Below are 23,384 nucleotides of genomic sequence, written 5' to 3'. Positions count from 1 at the left end.
ATTGTTTAAGGTGTAATTGAAAAATATGAGGTCAATAACGCACATGCCGGACAACACACACCGTACACCTATCTTCTCTGAGTTGAGAGGTTCTTTGTGAAGAATATGAGTCACCCTGTGACCGGTATCTACAGTTCGACGAGTTTACATAACCTGAAACCTCGTCTGACGAAGTAAATCAAAAGGTCCATGTAACTGCCAGCAGTCGATGTGAACAGCCGGTTACAATAATGAACCATTTTTTCCTCATCCTCAAATTTCAACTCTTGTAACACATTCGCACTATAGACTTGTAATTTCATGTCTATTACAACATGGTGTATGAGATACATCAACCTGCTGTGATAACCTCCTTACAGACTTGCGGGGATTTTTTGTGGTGTCTGCGCAAATCCTGTCTACAGTTTCAGACATTATCACTGTCAGCCACCTATTCTTTTGCACATTCTGAATGGATCCTACAGCCCTCTTTTTCTTGTACAGATCTTGAATAGTGCTGGTTGAGGTGAGTTTTCTACCAGGATATTTTGATGGAAACATTTCTTAACAGAGGCTGTCATTATGTAACACTTCACAATATCAATTTGCTGTTCTAATGCAAACTGTCCCATTTCTGTAACAATTGAACAGTACAAGTTTCTCACAACTGACGCACACACAGCTATTGGATTAGAGGTGATTAACTGATACATGAGGTGTACTGATTTTAAGTGGGACACCTTGTATTATCAGGACATACATAGTATGAATACTAAGAGACAAATGCCAGTATCATAATGCAATTCTAGGCTTGTGGATGTTAGTTGCAAAATGTTGTTACTTTGTAGTGGGAATCAGTGCAGATAGTTGGAATTAATGTTGATCTTCAGGCTCAAAATGTGATGAATTACACAAATGTTTAGGTAACAATATGGTAAACTATCTGACTTACTACGCCAACTTTTTTAACATTTTTCTGAGAAATTTGCTTAGTTTTTTAATATCGTTTTAGTATCTGAACCAGGCTTAGTAACAGCACTATGCATCAACATGACAAACTGCCTGGACACTTTACATCACAGCTTGAGCCTACTACGTATTGGTACAAATTCTTATAAAGGACAGTCCCTTAGGTACCAAGTTCATAATAGCAGTTTCAGAATTAACCAGCTATATGCCTACATACACGCAGGCTACCTTGGGAAGATGTTCAGCTCACAGACGATTTTTATGTCACAAAGAAATGGACAGAACCATACAAAGAAGGTGGCAAGGTTTGAACTTTCCTTTCACCAATGTTCAAGACTAGATGCATCCAAAAGAAAAAAGGGAACTTCGGCCACATTTTGGAATAAAGGAGTTATTGTGAAAGTGCAGAATACAATTGTGGTGTTGAGGAACAGACAATACAACAAACTGTGAAGAAGCCAATTCCACAGTTTTAAAGAAGGCCTGAAAGGCGTGCACATAAACTATGAGTACTGCAATCTGGTTGTCACATTTTAACCTCTGAAAACATTGTAAGTGCATATGCACATGCTTAGTAATTACATATGGTCATAACAGGAAAAATATCAAAAATGGAACGAGAATGGTCATAAAATGGCAGGGACATCACCTTCAACTGCTTGACTTTTGCAGATCTCTCTCACTGACTATTTTGCAGACAGATTCTATAAACGGCACTTAAATGGTTGAAATATAATAAGTAGCTTGTAAGACAAGATTAACACCTTCCTTCATTTATTATACAGTCATTCATGCTTAGTGCTTTAATATTTTATATATATTTATACGAGTACTTTGATAATATAGCACTACAATCATCCTATTACTCAATACTCCCCACTAGTTTACAACACTTAACATACAAAAAATAGAATTTTCATGTTAGACAGACACTGATAAGAAGAATAAACACAAAGTATCACAAGAATCTTTCCGCTGCCACAATGTAAGTGTCAAAACCGAAGAGCCATATCCTTGGCAACAAGTGTAGGAGGTGCAGAAATTTTTATCGGCCGGGCTGCCAACTCGCTGCGGGCACCCTCGACAGCTACAGGCGGACAGTTCTCCTCCTCTGCCTCCATTTGCCTGCGAGTGAGCTGCAACGCCCGCTTCACGGCCATGCGTTGCCGCACGTGGAGCAACTGCAGTGGCGACATCGGCCCCTGCGCCTTCGCAGAAGTCCGTCGGCCGTGGCGGTTGCCATTTGGTCTGGTCGGAGTATCACTTCGGTTATTCACTGGGACGTGGGCCAGCGGTGTGCGACTGCAGGTCTGTAGTACGAAGAATATGTAAACATCTGATGCTGCTCAAAAGTAGACAGATCATAACTTATTATTCAAAATAATAATGTAAGAAAAGTGACATCAGAATTACAGTGTTCAAAGAATATCACCCACTCACAAAATGCAACTGACATTGCTTTTGCAAATAAAAATTTTGTAGTGTTTGACAGGCCAAAAACATACTTGCCGCATAATGTGGTTACACATTTTGAAATGTTCTCAGGTATTCAGCTGATTGTCATCATACAGATGGTGCAATATTTTGGCAAACAGACTCATTGGCATCTTCAGGTGATCCTGCTGACCGATTGTTTTCATTGAGCACTGTCTTACGGACACCTTTCCCTCCCTTCTATTGTCAATCACGAGCCCGTGATGCCCGAGCGTGGTTCCGCTTTTGATACAGTGGAGGAAGAGCGAGACATAGTCCTGCATAGTGTGAGTGGGTCTTCCCACAGACAGCCACTGTGGTCTGAGCACACTAGACTTGAATGAAGGTGTTGGGGAGGGAAAAAATATACTAAATGGCACCCAGGGTGAGAACTATTTGTCATTAGGACTGTCTGAGGACAGCGAGTGAAGTCTGCCAAAATATACTGCCATTAGGAAGATTCAAACCAGCAAATAACCTTAACCTTTTCAAAATAATCACACAGCAGGAAAGCCCAAAATTGTGCAACAGTTGTACATACTTCTATTATAATTTGAATGAAATTATACTATACGCAAGTGCCAAAAATGAGGTAACCTATGTGTTGTGGAAAAGCCTCAATCTGCCTATTCTACTGTCAATAAATTTTTCGACCAAAAGTGTTTATACTTCCTCCTGCCATAACAAATAAAATAGATGAAGTAATGTTACTAATACTCTAAATTGTCCTCACAATAACTGTCTCGTCGACATATACAATTCAAGTATTTGTGCTCGGTAATGTTTGCTGCAAAAAATTAAAGCAATGATTGTAAAGAATATGGCAAAGTAATAGTGGCAGTGGTTACAGAAACAAGAGAAGAAGCTGCTGGTTGACAAGGTGACATGGAAATGTGGGGTAGCCTTTCATTGACAACTTTTCCAAATGTATTACAGCAAGTGACTCCTGCACAGAGTATCCTTATACAACCAAAATTTTCAGCTAAGACAGACAGAACAAGTCAATAAAGAGGGAGAAAAAACATTTCCTCAAAACATTATGTAGTCAGAATTTAAATTTATACATTCTTTACACAGGAGCCAATCACAGAAGACATGCAGAATCTACCTTCTGATGTTATACTCATCCTCTGAATCTTTCAAAATAGCTTTCAATGACGCAAAATTTCTGGCACTTTGCTCCTCTTCCAAGCAGGGGAAAAGAATGACATTATATAGACAACAAGAATGCAATGCCTATTCAATTGTTCTTTATGGCCAAATACTAAATAACAATGCTGTCAACATAAAAGTGTGTATTACTTAGCATTGATATTAAAGAGAAAGATGTGATACATGACATTTCTTGTCAGTTTTCAACAAACATCTCAGGGAACCTAACTGAATGTGCTCAGTAGAAGATGTGTCAAATAACACAGGTGCCACACATGGCGTGAATTAAGTTTCCACTTGAGCCAACATTTTTATCATTTAATATCTGCCAAATACTGAATCTTAAACGGAGAAACTTGTGACCCAGGACAACCCAGTCGGTAGAACATTTGCCCGTGCAAGGCAAATATTCCAGGTTTGATCCCTGGCCCAGCACACAGTTTTGAACTGCCAGGACGTTACAAATTACCACGGATAAACTACAAGACTGGAAGAGACTTTGTGAACGACCTACATAATCAGAAACATTTTTAAGAAGAAGAAGATGGCAAACATTATACGAGGATAAGTCAATTTTTATCCGCAATTTAGTTATATTTTTGTTTATTTTGGTAGTACTATTGTTTTACTTTGATGACACATGCTTCGTTTATCTGATGTTATATCTTTGCAATTTTCAAGCTGCTGTTAATCATGGCTGCTCTGCTGTCTATCTGCACGAAAGTAGAACAACGTTCAGTGATCCGTTTTGTGTGGTCAGAAGGCGTATCAGGGGCCGAAGTTCATCGAAGACTTTTGGTACAGTACAGGAACAGTGTTTTGCCACAACAGAGTGTCTACAAATGGATTGAAAAATTCTGAAACGGTCACACAAGTGTTACACACAATAAAGGAGCTGGACAACCCTTTACCGCCACAAATGAAGAAACCATTGAGAGTTCACAAGAAATGATTCTCTCGGACAGATGATTAACAATAGATGAAGTGGCACATTGTCTGCAAATTAGTCACGGTTCTGCCTACGAAAGCATCCACAACAGACTACGGGTGTCATAAAGTTTGTGCAAGATGGGTCCCAAAACAACTCACACAGTTGCATAAACAAACGTACTTGGACATCTGCAAAAAACATTTGGATAGCTACGGTAACGAAGGGGACAACTTTTTAGACAGGATCATAACTTGTGACAAAACATGGATCCATCTTTTGGAGCCGGAGAGTAAACGGCAGAGTACGGAACGGAAACATCCAAATGCACCATGCAAGAAAAAGTTCGAGACCCAACCGTCTGCAGGAAACCCGATGCTTACTTTTCTTTTTGTTTTGTTTGTACATTACAGTGAGATAAGTTGCAATTCGAAGCAAACGCTGAGGATTATTGTCAAAAGGTGTCGTGTTATCGCACAACAATGTCTGTCCGCACACTGCTGCCCACACTGCTGAAATGCTCCATAAATCAAATTTGAAGTACTGGATCATCCTCCGATCTCACCCCTTCTGACTATCACTTGTTCGGTCCATTCAGGCATTAAGGTGTCGTCGATTTGCCTCAGACAAAGCAGTGAAAGAAGCAGTGCATTCCTGGCTCGCAGCTCAACCGAGAACCTTCTTTTATGAGAGCATTGGGAAGCTCGTACAACAACGGACTAAGTGCGTTGAAATGAAAGGAGACTATGGTGAAAAATAATGTTCTTGAAAGTTTCCTATTTGATTACAATAAAATTTTGTAACTACTTTGTGGATAATAGACTTACCCTCATAGTATATGAAATGTACGTGAAGGTTCAAAAAATTTTTTAACGTTGGACAGAAGAGATACCGATAATCATCTCCAAATCGACCAAAATAAGTGGACATGATGTAAAATCATTCAGTGTCATACATTATCATAGATCAGTGGCAGACAACTGTTGACTTCTGCTCTCCACAGTCATTTATTTGCTACACTAGTTGCAGCAGACCTCTCATCAGGAATTGACTGTAAGCATTCACTCAATTCGTGCAGCCTCTATTGACGACAACTGTGTTGGAGATTCCGCTCAGTTAAATGATTTAATCAAGAGAGAACTCTTAGATGCCTTCCAGCTCCCGTTTGAAGAAAGCTGGGTCTTTCAGATATTTCTGTAACTGTCTGTTGTTATTACAACAGTTCCTTTCCTAGCGCAATATTAGTTTTGCACAGACTACCTAACGATTTTTACATTCTTACATGTCACTATTTTACAAGATACAAATTGTTTAATTTATTTAAATTAATTACTTCAGCTTCAAAGAACACCAGACTGTTCTGATGTAGAATCAGTTGGGGAACTAGTCTAGGTCGTTTTGAGCTTTACAGCCAATTGATGTTAATATTAATGATTAATGTAAAGCACCACAATACCTCTAATGTACACAAGACAGCAGCTAGTATCACAAGTACAAGTAGCATTAGTAGTGATCAAATGGCAACCAACATTCACGTTACTGCAAGTGGCCGATAGAGTGCAATGTTAAGAGTCACCTACCACAGAGGCATTCCTGATATTGCGGTTGATAATGGAAGCAAAACTAAAGAAAAATTTACACACATTCATAGGATCTGTCTAGCTGGAAAAAGCATTTGACAGTGTCAAAAATGGTGCAGGATGTTCTAGATTCTGAGGAAAATATGGGTACACTATAGGAAGAGAGAGGTAATATACAACAGCCAAGAGGGAATAAAAGTACGGAAGCCCAAGAATGAAGTGCTCAGATTAAAATGAGAGGAAGACAGGGATATTGTCATTCACCCCCCCCCCCCCCCCCCCCCCCCCGTTCAATCTATACATCGAAGAAGCAGTGATGGAAATAAAAGAAAGGTTCAAGAAGGGATTGAAAATTAACACTTAAGGATATCAATGTTAAGATTTATTGATGACATTGCTATCCTCAGTGAAAATGAAGAAGAATTACAGGATCTACTCAATGGAATAAACATTTTTATGAGAAAAGAATATGAACTGTCAGTAAATGAAACATTAAAATAACGAGAAGTAGCAGAAATGGAAACAGTGAAGTTCAACATCGGGACTGACAGTCGTGAAGTAGGTGAGGTTAAAGAATTCTGCTACCTAGACAGCAAAATAACCCTTGACAGATGGAGCAGAAAGGACATATCAGGCAGACTAGCACTGGCAAAAAGGTCATTGCTGGCCAAGAGAAGTCTGCTAGTATTGAACATAGGTCTTAATTTGAGGAAGAAATTGCTGATACTGTAAATTTAGGGCACAGCATTGTATGGTAGAGAATCATGCACTGTTAGAAAAACAGAACAGAAGAGAATCGAAGCATTTGAGATGTGGTGCTACAGATGATTGTTGAGAATTAGATGGACTGAGATGGTCAGGAATGAGGAGGTTCTACACACAATCGGAGAGAGAAGGAAAATATGGGTAACAGTGACAAAAGCAAGGACAGGATGATAGGACACGTGCCAAGACATCGGAGGGAGCTGTAGAGCGTACAAGCTGTAGAAGAAGACAGACTGGAATTCACATGGCAAATAATTGAGGATGTTGGTTGCAAGTGCTAATCTGAGATGAAGAGACTAGCACAGGAGGGAAATTACTGGCAGGCAGCATCAAACCAGTCAGGAGACGGGTGGGGGAGGGGAGGGGGAGGGGTGTCTCAATGTCGGCACCAACTCATCAGTCGAGACCTTCTGGTGAACACTGAAGAGACAACACTACTCTGTGGCACTGTCTTGCCCCAACACTCACCCAGCACAGCGGTAGAGTTCTGGAATTTACACACCGAAGTCGTGAGGCTGGCTGAGCAGGTGTGGATGCAATAGCTGCGGACAGGTTCTGTTAAACATCTTGTTTCCTAGCACCCTGTTTGTCAACTTCAGATGAAATGTTGTCACAAAATCGTTTGAAGACAGCAGCACAATGGTTGGTATTCCCTATTTAACAGCCTAACAGCTACTCAAACATTGTTGCAACTAACATACACTGTTGTACCATGGCAATTACACATTTAAGAGATGTGTTCTGGCACAATTTTCTCGGTTGACACTGACATTGATATCAGTGTCTAACTTGTGCATACACGATTACAAGCCAGATAATCAATCGCAACCGAAATCTGCAAAGAAAATCAGAAATTTCCACTCCTGGACACAAGATTTTAATGATTTGTGTTAGCTTCATCACTCCTTTCAAATGGAAATTTGAAGTTGGCAACATAGCAGAGTCCATCTCAGGTGCAGATTTTCTTGCTCAGTACATCTTTATAGCGGATTTGAAAAGACCACAATTCATAAGGATAGTTGACAGTAGTGCCGTAACTGGAACATGGGCACACACTGCGATTGGCATATTAAGAGAAAAGACAATATCAACACATATGACAAGCCAGCAGCTGCCAACAGTGGCAAACAAGAACATTAAGAACAGTTGTGTGTAAGCCGAAAAGACACGCAAAGATACTGCTAATCCCAATCCACTTTAGACAAAACCTGCCGCACCACAAGGGGATGTCAATGATCGTTCACAGATGGAGAATATTGGCTGTGTTTTGCTTTCAAACTTGCATGATCTCAAGAAGTAGCATGAAATGCTATAGAGTGACAAAAAACGGTTACATACCAAGAATCTGGATTTAAGATTAAACCTGTATCTGATAAAAACAGAGTTACACATTGTTTGGCCAGAAGAAGATACTTTAAAGAAGAAAACTGCTTTCTCACAAAGCTCACGTAATCCCAGTGTCTTAAACAGCTGCCAAGCTTACAACAATATTACTGTGGCACCTCGTGGAGTACCAAAGACAGTAGTGATTGACCCCTTTCAGCCTGAATTTGTTTTTATACCATTTGGTGTCAAACACTGCCCAAACTTGACAAGACACTGTTGACGAAGTACTGAAAGGGCTCCCATTTTGCTTTGCATACCTGGATGACATTCTTGTGTTCTTACGAAAAGTCCAATTACACAAAAGACACATTGCCGAAGTCCATCAGAGATTATACAGCATCATTGTATCAAATGAAGGTAAGTGTGTCACTGGCAGAACAGAAGTAACCTTCGTAGGACACATGACCTCGGCACGTGGTACCCTTACAAATAAGACAGCCACTTTACAAGACCTCCTGAGGCCAGCAAACTATCAGCAATAATGACATTTTCTCAGAACAGTGAATTTTATTGCTGTCACATCCACACAACAGCATCTGTACAAACAGGGTTCACAGATGCATTCTCAAGTTATGAAACCAGAGAAAAATGAACACTCAAGTGGACTTTGCAAAAGGAACAAGCTTTTAGTGATCTCCAGGCGAGCCTCGATAGTGCAGTGCTTCTCGCTCACCCTATAATGTCTGTTGGCTATGGTCGCAAATGCTAGCGAAAATGCAATTGGACCTGCTGTATATGAACAGGGTGACCCGCAAAGGCAACTGTTAAGCTTCTTGTTTTCACACACACACAAAAGGGAGGACTCGAACCTCCGGTGGGAGGAGCCGAGCAATCCTTGGGCGCAGCACCTCAAACCACGCAGCCATGGCAAAAGCAATGGAGTGGTTACAACAGCGAACTCCTGACAATTTAAGAAAGTGTTAGAGGTATTTCTGCTTTTGAATCGTAGGTTGCCCTGTAACAATATACAAACCAATAGTTTCAGCTTTACAGAACACCAGTGTCAAGTGTTCTCCTCATCCATTCAGATGTACAGAATTTCTTAGTGAGTTTACAATGAGCATCCACCTCATAGAAGGTGCAGAAAACATTGCTGACAATTACTTTTCACATGTTTGTAGTTTGGCACACATTTTGTATTACATCAGTCTTGAGATGGTAGTGTCGTATCTCAATGAGGAACTCAAAACTTTCAGCAAAGGCCAGAAGCATGTAGAGAAACTACAGCTCAAGTTTAAAAGAATAGTTGACCATGCACTGGAAAGATATGCACCCAGTAGAACAGTTCATAAAGGGAGTGAATCTCCATGGTATACAGTAACTGTAAGAAAACTTCTAAAGAAACAGATTACTGCATAATAGTTATAAAACAAAGTGTACTGCTATAGATAGATATGTTGAAAGAAATGTGTTTGGTTCTCATGAGAGCAATGCATACTGGCATCAATGACTACCATAGCAAAATATAGTCAAATGATATTCCACAAAACTCAAAGACACTCTGGTCATATGTAAAGGCGCCAAAGTTAGTGTCCAGTCTCTAGTGAATGAGGCAACTGAAACTGAGGATACCAAAGCAAATGCTGAAATGTGTAACTCCATTTTCAAATGTTACTTTACAAAGGAAAACTGAGGACAATGTCACAATTTAATCCTCATACCACTGAAAAGATGACAAATATGTATAAGTGACAGTTGTGTTGAGAACAGCTGAAATCGTTAAAATTGAAGAAAGCTCCAGGGCCCGATGGAATCCCTGCCAGATTCTGTACTGCATTTGCTGTTGAGACTGCCATTCTCGTGATTATAATGTATCATAGATACCTGTAACAAAAAAACACAGGTCACACCTGTCTACAAGAAGGGCAACAGAAGTGATCCACATAACTACCATCCAATATCCTTGACATTGTTCTGTTGCTGAATCTTAGAAAATATTCTGGGCTCAAACATAATAACGTATCTTGAACAGAATGAGCTCTTTCAATGCCATCCAGCACAGAGTCCGAAAACATCAATCACGTAAAACCCAACTCGCACTTTTCTCGCATGACATACTGAAAGCTTTGAATTGAGCCAGTCAAGTAGATGCAGTAACTCTCGATTTCAGAAAAGCATTTGACTCAGTGCCACACCAGGGTGTATACGTGGACAACGAAAAAAAATTCCCGGATTTTCCCCAGATTTTCCGGTTAAAAATACACTTTCTTCCGGATGAGAATGCATTTTTTTCCGTGTTAATTAACAGTACACATTTCCTCAAAACTGTGAAACTTATGAACTCTTTAAATGATTGTGGTTTTATACATCAGCGTAGAATTTCCTGGCACTTTGAAAAACGAAACTCAGAGGAAAAAACAAGTTTTAGAAAGATGTCTGATGTGCAGCAACATGTACACTGCATATTTTCGTATTCCACCCAACACCGCATGTTATTTTCCGAAGGATTGAAATCGATATTGCGATGCGCTTTTGTAAGCCAGTTGTAGCTCATGTCAAGTGAACTCGCCAGCTGATGACAGCGGATATTCAGGTCAAAGGACACATGATGTAGCCAGCCAATAGCAACATCACTGTAAAGTAGCGTGAACACACAAATAGGAAAAAGGTAATCGTTTAAATTAATACACATATATACATAGTATAGGTACAAGAAAACAAAAGCTTTTACATTTAATATTGGTCACTAAGATTAATAAGCTGCAAGAGAAGCTAAGCTTTAACACATAATGATCTTTTGTGCGCGTATTACACTTTAAAGATACATCACAAAAATGTGCCAGTAAATTTTTTAACAACTTCAGAATGTCTGATCATCTAGGCTCGAAAATATTCTAAATGGTCGCCTTCGAAGATTTGATTTTTTGAATGAGAGTCAAATGCTCTGTGATTTAAGAAATTTACTTTGAAAGGAACGCTTTCCAAACAACCATTCGCAATATTTTCCCGCGACCTGTTAGAAATAGAATTGTTTCTGCAGTTGCCAGAGCGCGCCAAATAACAGGCGTCGCAGCGCTTGCACAGCTATGATGACATAGGAAGCCCATATGTTCATACATGTAAAACATTAAAAGATCTTACATTATGTCATAAAAGAACCAAGGCATTAGAGGACACTACAAGAGCATGGGAATTTTGTGAACTATACTAAAATGCATCATTCGGCTTAAAGTGCACATTCGTATGTCCAGATTCAGATGAAAATTTTCTTGGAGTACCTGTACTGTATTATCTCATGCTAGAAGATGAAAATGTGAACTTGAAATGCAGCAAACAGTTGAATCTAGCCAATAGTGTGGAATTAAACACTTAGTTTCAAATAAATTGACAGCCTCAACAGAAAATATTAGTAAAAGTCAAATTTCTTTAACAAACTGTCAAAAATAAGTTCATTGTCTGGAAGGTGATTAACGCTTGACTGTCAAAAAGGTGGAAACAAAATAAAGTCTGAAACTAATAATATACTTTAGTCTTCCATAATTATGGGAATGTATTTTAATTCACTTGACAGCTCCCGGCCACAGAAATCTGTTTTGTTTTGATTTGAAGTGAGAGCAATAAACGAAGAGGGGACAGCAAAATCACTTAACGTTAACGTAAACACGGGTCACGTGGAGACTACCACCTCTCACTACAACTCAGAGTGCTCTGTAAATCAGGTCCGAATCTAGGATATTTCCGAACTGGAGCGATATTAGATAGTTGCGCTCCCACCTCCATTGACCACTCAGGTAGGACGCCAAAAATTTAAAAATTGACTTTTCAAAAATATCTTCATTTTGTAGCACACATCTTTCTGAAGAGTCTGATACATAAAACATATATATTCGAGGGAACGTAAGTCATGTCATTTGGTCGTAAGTGTGGCAAAGTGCAGTGCCACGCCTCTCCACACAGCATTCTTCCATGGCACGTCTCTTGTATTTCGCTCTGTGGAATTCAAACATGTAATATTTTGTAATGGAATGGGTGCCATCAAACTATATTCACGCCAGTGGAAATTAAAATGTCCTGTGGTGCCTGTCTTGCTCCCAGTCGGCTGGTTTGACTTCCTGCTCCTCTTTAAAAAAATCTCGGAATTAATACTGGTTGGGATTATTTGTAACCGGCATAACAAGAACTCTTCAGAAAATTTGCAGTCTTTACTGCCTATTAGCTAATAACTTGCTGTTTTGTGTGACATAAAATTAAATATAGGATATATAAAATAAGTAAAGACAAGAGACAAACAAGACAGTATACATTACTTCAATCCTGAAGTCCTAGCTTCTTTTCTCTCTAATCTTGCCACAGCTTTATGTGGCATACTTTCCTTTCTGGGAAAGAATCTAATGCCTCATCAAAGTTCGTCAACGTTTTGCTACATGAAAAAACGAAATGTCGTTGCCTAATACTAGAAAACCTGTTACTACAAATTGTACCCAAGACTGGTGTGGTTTCTCGATCTGATTACGTGTATTTTGTCACTGTTATATAAAACGAAATAGGGCTGCCCAATATTGCAGCAGTTGTGACACACACCAAATAAACGAGACTTTTTTGGCACAAATGGTCATTTTTATACAACGACGGAACATAATTCACGAAGTACCAATATCAAATGCCTATTAGGCTTACTAAAAGCAAAAAGTTGTGTGTTAGGAAATAGTTTCACATTTCATTCATACTCTAGCTTCTGAAGCACGAGATCGAAAAGTAGTAGTACTAAATTTTTAAATAAATTTCGAATCGTACTATTCTCCCTAATTTGTGTAAGTCCCCGTTTCTTCTCCTTCCTTGTTCTAACACTCAATCTTACCACTAATTCTGTAACTATTCCTGCCAGTGTCAAAACTTATTCTCTGACTAATTTCATCACCAGTTTAGTTATCCGGTTGGGCGTTATTAAGTGTTCATACAACACGTTTTCCACGCTACTCCCAGAATAGAACATTAGCGGCTGCTAGCCGGAGACTGTATAACTGGCCCTTAGCAGTGTAGCGGTCTGGCCAAAAATTTTCTCTCAAAATTTCGTTCTCTTGGGCACATGGAGGAGACAAAATGCAATCTTTGTTGCCTGTTATTCCTGTTAGTCTTTTTTTCCCCACTCTGGTAGTCTGAATCTATGAAATTTGCTAGTAGTTATAACAACACTGATCATTTGCAAACCCAGTCAACCACATAAACCAGCGACTTACGTTCATCCGTTCGGCTTTATTCAGGTCAGCTCGTATAGACCCGTCCCCATTTGTCTGCAGGAAAGTTTATTTCTAGGTGCGACAGGGATTCCCTTGGCAGAGACATCACGTACACTATGCACGCATTCAAAAATCAACTTATGATTCTTTCAGAAATCGACTTAGAATTTGTTCAAATATGTTCAAAAATCAACAGGGATGCGTTCAAAATCATACAAGAAATCGATAGACCGATGTGCGCTGGGTACTAGGGGCCTTGTGGAACAAGGTCTTTTTCCTCAAAAATAGGAATTTGTGTCACCGAGAGAAACAGACGAAGTCTTCGCATTTGGATCTTCTAGGCCTTCGAACTACATATAAACCAAGTATCACAGCACTGAACAGCATACCACAAAGTCCTCCCAAAACCCGACAACTCTCATATTCTTGTTCTGCACTTTTTTGGGGAATGGGCAGGCAGACCGTGTGGCGACAATCGACTGACCGATCGAGTGTGATACATGTTATCCGTGATGTAGTTTGTTGTCTTTGAACACTTGTAGCCTTTGTGCTTGGACTTGGTTTGTTACTGTACTGTGTCTAATACAGAAATCCTTTGTACTTTAGAAGTTTGTGTACTGGCTTGTCTGTGGTGTATCAAGTATACCCACAGGAAAATGCAAATTCAATTGTACTTATCAAATACCCCCATATCTTTTTGAAGTTTATTTGCAACTTCAGCTAACTCATCGCTAAACAGCTTTGCCACTACATCCTTTCATTTCCTTGGGCTGCGTGGTAAGCTTTTCTTCACCTAGTTTACCGCTTTCCCAAGTGATCTTTTGGAACTATATGATTTAGAGGGTGACAAAATGCAAGATGAAGTGGGAGTTTGAGCAGAAATTTTATTCTTCTCTCGATGCCTCCTTTATCTTTCCCTGTCTTGCATAAGTTTAAGGTTCTTTTGGTTATCCTGCAAGGCAGCTTTACTTTTTTTCTCTCTCTAACTTATCTCTTTTGCATTCCTTTTCTAACGTTGCCTGATACTGAATTGGAGATTGCTTCAATTTTTCTCTAAACTTGGGGAATCTTTCAGTGGATGACATGCTTGTCCTATAATAAATTACAAGAATAATACTTCCAGCTGGTTGATAATAACAACAATCACAGCAATAATATCAACAATAACAATAACTGTGTCTGTTACAGTAAAATTTCCTTGTTACGAAGTTCTGGTATCACAGTAACAACTCTAACACTTTGACATGTCACACCCGAAGTGAATTTCTTGACATGATAGTGTGTTCCTACAAAAAATATTATAACTGAAAGTTGTAGCCCATGTAACTAACCTGATAAACAAATAAATGTCTATTTCTGTGTTGCGAGTGTGACAGAAATTCCTTTTGATTCACTTATTTACATGTATCATAAATGTAAAACCACAGTTACAGCTTCACAATTATCCAGAGAGTATATGCACAACACATGGACATTCAACTTCAAAGACACTAGTCTGCAGGGCTGCCGACATTTCACATTAAATTTTACAATTTTTATCTCTGACATCAAGAGTAAGTTCGTGACTGTTTTACACCTTTCAGGTCAGGATATAATGAAAACTGGGATTAATTTCTGTCCTTCACCTTTTGGCTACAGAAAGATATGCCACACTTTAAGATCTATTAAACTTTATTTTTCATTATGAAGGGTCCTTTCACATGGAAAGACCCAACTGTTTAGAACAAAAAGTTAACATATTTCTCAAAAATATAATGTAGAATAAAATGAGTTTGTTCTTAATTGCAAAAACAAAAGGAAAATTCAATTTCGTCTATTACAGCACAATCTATCATGAATGGAAACAATGTTTTCAGTATGCCCTAGGTATTTCTCAGCACAAATCTGAATATGCAACAAAAATGAGATATTGTGTGAGTGTGTGTGTGTGTGTGTGTGTGTGTGTGTGTGTGTGTTCCCATTTGACGCTACGAAGTTGACCCCACAGGGTGGTTAGGGGTTGGACAGTTTTAGCAGATGAAAATATTAAATTTTTTTCTGAAACATTTTTTTGTATGATGTGCGTTTTATGCGATATCACTCAAACTGAATTATCATTGGTTTTGACGTATTACAGAGTCATCATCTAATGATACTAGAAGTGCATTGCATGTTACCCACTTCTACATCATCTTATGACTACTTGGCAATAAAGAAATGGTAACAATTCAATTCGAGTCCCATGTGGCACAGATAAAAATTTTACACACTTTACGGCCATATGGTTCAGATGAATGAGAACAGGATAGGGAACATAATTTTTGAACATGCCAGCTGTAGAAAAACTCTCTGGTACAAGTGACTCCAAGAAAACACAATCGATTTGAAAGAGAAGATGATTCACAAACATCAAATTATGAACAAAGATACTTTTTATAGTACATTTTTGAACTCTCATGTCCAGTGAAATCCAAAGACAGTAACTGCAGCAAAAAGTTACAAGTAATCCACTGTCTATATTACTAGGTGACTCCCCTGAAATCCGTGGCATGGTACACACATCCATCTGCAGGAGGCATGTCATACAGCTTCCATGAGCAACAAAAATTTGATTTTCAATGTTCACGGGGGAAGAAAAGAAAAGTGGGAAGAAATGTGGCACATTCAGCGTAATGTAAGAACTGAGCACATATCTATAATGTTTCTAGCATTCTTACAGAATGTCTCAAAAGCATTTCTATATTGCGTTAGACAAATTGAAGAACAGCATTTGAAAAAAAGCAACAAAACTGGAATATTTTGATCTTAATTCCTATTTGTCATATGAGAAACATTTGAAAGTAAGCCTAAATACTGCTGATTTTGTGAGAGATGTTCAAAATATTACTACTCCAAAATCTGATCATCTGTAAATATTTTACTGCTGCAGATCAGAAATTCCTCATTATAGGGCATAGTTAAATGATGATGGCATCCTCTTGGGTAAAATATTCCGGAGGTAAAATAGTCCCCCATTCGGATCTCCGGGCGGGGACTACTCAGGAGGATGTCGTTATCAGGAGAAAGAAAACTGGCGTTCTACGGATCGGAGCGTGGAATGTCAGATCCCTTAATCGGGCAGGTAGGTTAGAAAATTTAAAAAGGGAAATGGATAGGTTAAAGTTAGATATAGTGGGAATTAGTGAAGTTCGGTGGCAGGAGGAACAAGACTTCTGGTCAGGTGACTACAGGGTTATAAACACAAAATCAAATAGGGGTAATGCAGGAGTAGGTTTAATAATGAATAGGAAAATAGGAATGCGGGTAAGCTACTACAAACAGCATAGTGAACGCATTATTGTGGCCAAGATAGATACGAAGCCCACACCTACTACAGTAGTACAAGTTTATATGCCAACTAGCTCTGCAGATGATGAAGAAATTGAAGAAAAGTACGATGAAATAAAAGAAATTGTTCAGATAGTGAAGGGAGACGAAAATTTAATAGTAATGGGTGACTGGAATTCGAGTGTAGGAAAAGGGAGAGAAGGAAACATAGTAGGTGAATATGGATTGGGGCTAAGAAATGAAAGAGGAAGCCGCCTAGTAGAATTTTGCACAGAGCACAACTTAATCATAGCTAACACTTGGTTTCAGAATCATGAAAGAAGGTTGTATACGTGGAAGAACCCTGGAGATACTAAAAGGTATCAAATAGATTATATAATGGTAAGACAGAGATTTAGGAACCAGGTTTTAAGTTGTAAGACATTTCCAGGGGCAGATGTGGACTCGGACCAAAATCTATTGGTTATGACCTGTAGATTAAAACTGAAGAAACTGCAAAAATGTGGGAAATTAAGGAGATGGGACCTGGATAAACTGAAAGAACCAGAGGTTGTACAGAGTTTCAGGGAGAGCATAAGGGGACAATTGACAGGAATAGGGGAAAGAAATACAGTAGAAGAAGAATGGGTAGCTCTGAGGGATGAAGTAGTGAAGGCAGCAGAGGATAAAGTAGGTAAAAAGACGAGGACTGCTAGAAATCCTTGGGTAACAGAAGAAATATTGAATTTAATTGATGAAAGGAGAAAATATAAAAATGCAGTAAATGAAGCAGGCAAAAAGGAATACAGACGTCTCAAAAATGAGATCGACAGGAAGTGCAAAATGGCTAAACAGGGATGGCTAGAGGACAAATGTAAGGATGTAGAAGCTTATCTCACTAGGGGGAAGATAGATACTGCCTACAGGAAAATTAAAGAGACCTTTGGAGAGAAGAGAACCACGTGTATGAATATCAAGAGCTCAGATGGCAACCCAGTTCTAAGCAAAGAAGGGAAGGCAGAAAGGTGGAAGGAGTATATAGAAGGTTTATACAAGGGTGATGTACTTGAGGACAATATTATGGAAATGGAAGAGGATGTAGATGAAGACGAAATGGGAGATACGATACTGCGTGAAGAGTTTGACAGAGCACTGAAAGACCTGAGTCGAAACAAGGCCCCCGGAGTAGACAACATTCCATTAGAACTACTGACGGCCTTGGGAGAGCCAGTCATGACAAAACTCTTCCAGCTGGTGAGCAAGATGTATGAGACAGGCGAAATACCCTCAGACTTCAAGAAGAATATAATAATTCCAATCCCAAAGAAAGCAGGTGCTGACAGATGTGAAAATTACCGAACTGTCAGTTTAATAAGTCACATCTGCAAAATACTAACGCGAATTCTTTACAGACGAATGGAAAAACTGGTAGAAGCCGACCTCGGTGAGGATCAGTTTGGATTCCGTCGAAATGTTGGAACACGTGAGGCAATACTGACCTTACGACTTATCTTAGAAAAAGATTAAGAAAAGGCAAACCTACGTTTCTAGCATTTGTAGACTTAGAGAAAGCTTTTGACAAAGTTGACTGGAATACTCTTTTTCAAATTCTAAAGGTGGCAGGGGTAAAATACAGGGAGCGAAAGGCTATTTACAATTTGTACAGAAACCAGATGGCAGTCATAAAAGTCGAGGGGCATGAAAGGGAAGCAGTGGTTGGGAAAGGAGTGAGACAGGGTTGTAGCCTCTCCCCGATGTTATTCAATCTGTATATTGAGCAAGCAGTAAAGGAAACAAAAGAAAAATTTGGAGTAGGTATTAAAATTCATGGAGACGAAGTAAAAACTTCGAGGTTCGCCGATGACATTGTAATTCTGTCAGAGACGGCAAAGGACTTGGAAGAGCAGTTGAACGGAATGGACAGTGTCTTGAAAGGAAGATATAAGATGAACATCAACAAAAGCAAAACGAGGATAATGGAATGTAGTCAAATTAAATCGGGTGATGCTGAGGGAATTAGATTAGGAAATGAGACACTTAAAGTAGTAAAGGAGTTTTGCTATTTAGGAAGTAAAATAACTGATGACGGTCGAAGTAGAGAGGATATAAAATGTAGACTGGCAATGGCAAGGAAAGCGTTTCTGAAGAAGAGAAATTTGTTAACATCGAATATAGATTTATGTATCAGGAAGTCGTTTCTGAAAGTATTTGTTTGGAGTGTAGCCATGTATGGAAGTGAAACATGGACGATTACTAGTTTGGACAAGAAGAGAATAGAAGCTTTCGAAATGTGGTGCTACAGAAGAATACTGAAGATAAGATGGATAGATCACGTAACTAATGAGGAGGTATTGAATAGGATTGGGGAGAAGAGAAGTTTGTGGCACAACTTGACTAGAAGAAGGGATCGGTTGGTAGGACATGTTTTGAGGCATCAAGGGATCACAAATTTAGCGTTGGAGGGCAGCGTGGAGGGTAAAAATCGTAGAGGGAGACCGAGAGATGAGTACACTAAGCAGATTCAAAAGGATGTAGGTTGCAGTAGGTACTGGGAGATGAAGCAGCTTGCACAGGATAGAGTAGCATGGAGAGCTGCATCAAACCAGTCCCAGGACTGAAGACGACAACAACAACAACAACAACAACAACAACAGGGCATAGTTTTCTACCACGTGAGAGATTTTGTGCTTAGAGGTAGGAACAAAATATCCTTTCACCCAGAAAACTTGATTCCAGTCACTGCTAATGCCAAGGACAACAGATTCCTTCTATGCAAGATACAGTAGAACCAGAGGATTTCAGGGATCTTAGCACATTAGACCACAGGCTGAGCAGAGTCTCATTCCAAATATGTCTAGCTATGTATTTCATCTGATAACCCTGTTACGCTAAAGAGAAGGATAAGGCATAACAACCAGCAACTATTGTTTTGTCAAAGCATTGCCAAGAGGTAGTGGGAAAATAAATCAGCCGCTAAATAACTTCCAGTTTTCCCTGTCTCGTGTGATGAAATTCTACCCATTAATAAGTCCCAAGAAGAAAGCCTTACTTGATAAGTGACAGTATACCCCAAATTAAAAATGGATTTTATAAGACCACGTACCAAATGAGTAGAAGACTTGCACATACATTTGGCAAAACCCATCCACTGAGGGAGGGAAATGTAATGCTGACAGTAAATGTTTAGTGTAATTGCACAATTTTAGTGTTAAGTTTTTCCACGTATTCTACTGTTGCTTGTGCAGACTTGTATTGTGGTAAACATTATGTATTTTAACCCGTGTTGTTGTACTTTCTCAAAACAAGGTTTCTATTTCTGCAATAAGTAACACAGAAACACAAGGTTGTAACTGCACAGATTCAACACTTTTCATTCGGGTGGAGGGGTGCTTTTTCTTTTCGTTTTTTTCTTTCAAGGATAACAAGTAATTGTGTAATAACTGTTACAAGAATATGCAAAATGGCCTTTTATCTCATATATACTGTCTGCATCAAAAAATCACAAATACGTTCAATTAAAATAGGCAAGCACATAGATAAGCATGAAATATCCAGAACACAGAATACTTCAGTTATAGCAACAGCAAAATCCCATTGCCCATTCATTTCTCACTGGAACACATGCCATTTGTTTGACAATGTGTGAGCCAAAGTAGTTATGGAAAGTTTCATGAAAGAAACTGTTGGTGGACAAGAAAAATTTACATTTATAGTCTATAGCTAACATACATAGTATATAGCTAATTCTTCCATTGTATCTGTGATTGTCTACCTCTAGTTTTAAAATGACAATGACTCTTCATGCAATATTAATTTAAACATGGTTGCAACTGATTTCATATACCACTTTTGAAGGAGAAATACGAGCCACAAATTCACTTAATGCACGATCATTACGTTGAGAGTTGTGCATCATAACTCATTGTGGCCAAACGTGAAAATATATTGGTCATTTACTCAGGAATGGAAAGAGTTATCACTAACCTCCCACCATAAAAAGATTTCAATATTTTAAACTATCTACAGAGACGGATGTGGTTTCGCTTCATTTAAACTGAAAATAATATTTTAAAGCGCTTTGGATGACTTGAAAACAGTAGTACCCCAATTTGACGTCTCCATCACACATCCCTTTGGGCAACAGGCAGATTCCATATTCAAACAGCATTTGACATGGTGCCACAACACACACTTAATGAAGGTACAAGCATAGAGAATAGGTTCTCAGATATGCGAGTGGCACGAAGACTTCCTAAGTTATAGAACTCAGTACGTTGTCCTCGATGGTGAGTGTGTATCAGAGGCGAGGGTATCATCCGGAATGCCCCAGGGAAGTGCGATAGGACCGCTACTATTTTCTCCATACATAGACGATTTGCAGCTGTTTGCTTACAATACTGTAGTGTACGGAACGGTGTTATTGAGTAAATGTAAAAGCATACTAGGTGTCTTACACAAATTTCTAGTCGGAGTGATGAATGTAGAAAAATGTAAGTTAATGTGGATTAGTAGCAAAAACAAGCCCAGAATATTTGGATACAGCACTAATGGTGTGTTGCTTGACAAAGTGAGATCAATTACATATCTAGCTACAACATTGCTAAGCGAAACGAAACAGAACGAGCGTCCAAGAATTGTACTAGGGAAGACGAATGGTTGACAAGTTTATTGGGAGAATTTTAGGAAAGTGTGGTTAAGAACCGTTCGAGTGTTTGGGATTGGATTAAAGGAATACATTGAAGCAATAGAGAAGCTGGCTGTTATGTATGAACAATATGCAAGTGTTACAGAGATGATTCGAGAACTCAAATGAGAAACCCTGGAGGGAAGGTGATGTTCTTTTCGAGGGACACTATTGAGGAAATTTAGGAAAGGGCATTTGAAACTGATTTCAGAACAATTGTTTTGCTGCCAATGTACATTTCACATGTGAACCATGAAGATAAGAAAAATTAGGGCTCGTACAGAAGCACGTAAAAAGTAATTTTTCCTCACTTTATTTGCAAGTGGAGTGGGAAGGGGAATGACTAGGAGTGGTAAACAGTACGCTCTGCCATGCTTGTAAAGTAGGTAGGTAGGTAGGTAGGTAGGTAGGTAGGTATATGTAAAGTATTGATGCCAGAATGAGATTTTCACTCTGCAGCGGAGTGTGCACTAATATGACACTTCCTGGCAGATTAAAACTGTGCCGGGCCGCGACTTGAACTCGGGACCTTTGCCTTTCGCGGGCCAAGTGTTCTACCATCTAAGCTACCAAAGCATGACTCACGCACGCCCCTTCCTCACAGTTTGGAAGGTAGGAGACGAGGTACGGGCAGAAGTGAAGCTGTTGGGATGGGGTGTGAGTCGTGCTAGGGTAGCTCAGATGGTAGAGCACTTGCCCGCAAAAGGCAAAGGTCCTGAATTCGAGTCTCAGTCCGGCACACAGTTTTAATCTGCCAGGAAGTTTCAAAGTATTGATGGTCTGAGAATATTCTCCACTGAAATGTTAACAATATTTCATTAACCAGCCACACTGTATTGGTGCACCATTTATGTTTCCTGTTTGTCTTTGTGTATATCTTACTTTAGTTTCTGAAGTAGTCTTAACACATGACAATTTTAATACCCCAATGCAGGAATATATTTTTAAATGTTTTAGGGTGATCAATGATGGATTTCACTATGCCATCAATTTCTTTGATAATTTGAAAACATTATTTTCTTGTTTAATTACACAGCAGTGTTAACAAATATTTCTAATCCAAAAAGTATGTTAAAAATATCCAATGAATAGTGGGAGTTCTGAAAAAATGTATTTCTGTCTTTTCAAATTTTCACGAAATTCAAAGAAAAAAATTTAACATTAAACGTCAGAATTTATCTTTGCACGGCAGGTATAACACTTCCACAGGCTTCTGTAACAGATTTTCAAACTGTGAAGTTACTCCTACTCTCTTGTCGACTGCAACTGCCTCTTTCATTCATATATTTTGCTTCGCTTTTTTAACTCTTGTCAACATTTATGAGCTGTCGTACAATGTAGGACACACCCGAAAATTGTTTACTGTAGATTTTGGGCCCATGGTTTGATTTCAGTCAGTAAATTAACATGCGGCAAGTTGCTCTTTTGCAGCCACTATCAGACCGATTTCCTTTTTAGCACTGTTTTCTATTGTTGATAAAATTGTGACACATTCTTTGTTTTCAGTGTTAGATATCATTCTCAACCTTCTTAAATTGTGTTGCCAACTGACGCCTGACAATATTGACAAAATTATTTATGGTGTGAGAAGTTGCTTCAGTGTAATGAATATCTGAGAAACTACTGTTGTCAAGTACTGAATGTGTGCAGGTATCTTAAATGACATCATATAGAACTATTATAAATGTGTGCTCTGTTGAGATACGAATATGAGTAACATGAATGGACTTTATGCTTTAGTTTGGAAGATCAATGTAAAGATTATGTCATTGTGGTGCCTTTTTCCTCGTGCACAATCGCAAGCGCGTGGGAAGAAAAGCACAGGCGCAAAAATTAGTGGAAACAATGCACATATGCATGCATATTCTCGCATTGCCAAAGCAATCTGCTATCCATCCCCTTGCGTGCTTGGGAGTTTAGGTTGCACTTTCTGTGACGCAAAGTTGAAATAAATCGAAAACATAAGGCGACAATGAGTTGAACAGTATCTAAACAATAGAGTTACA

General features: G+C 39.0%; 1 protein-coding gene across 1 annotated transcript in view; it reads right to left on the bottom strand.

Annotated features, from left to right (window-relative positions):
- Window positions 1-1,701: 1,701 nt before the first annotated feature.
- Window positions 1,702-23,384, bottom strand: part of LOC126295329 (uncharacterized) — an 84,284-nt gene continuing 62,601 nt past the window's right edge. The window contains exon 6 of the mRNA XM_049987796.1: window positions 1,702-2,258. Coding sequence (XP_049843753.1) covers window positions 1,941-2,258 — 318 coding nt within the window. The 3' untranslated portion in view covers window positions 1,702-1,940. The remainder of the gene's footprint in view (window positions 2,259-23,384) is intronic.

Source organism: Schistocerca gregaria, chromosome 11 (assembly GCF_023897955.1).
Source record: "Schistocerca gregaria isolate iqSchGreg1 chromosome 11, iqSchGreg1.2, whole genome shotgun sequence".
Lineage (NCBI taxonomy): Eukaryota > Metazoa > Arthropoda > Insecta > Orthoptera > Acrididae > Schistocerca > Schistocerca gregaria.
This window is presented reverse-complemented; position numbering and strand designations above follow the sequence as displayed.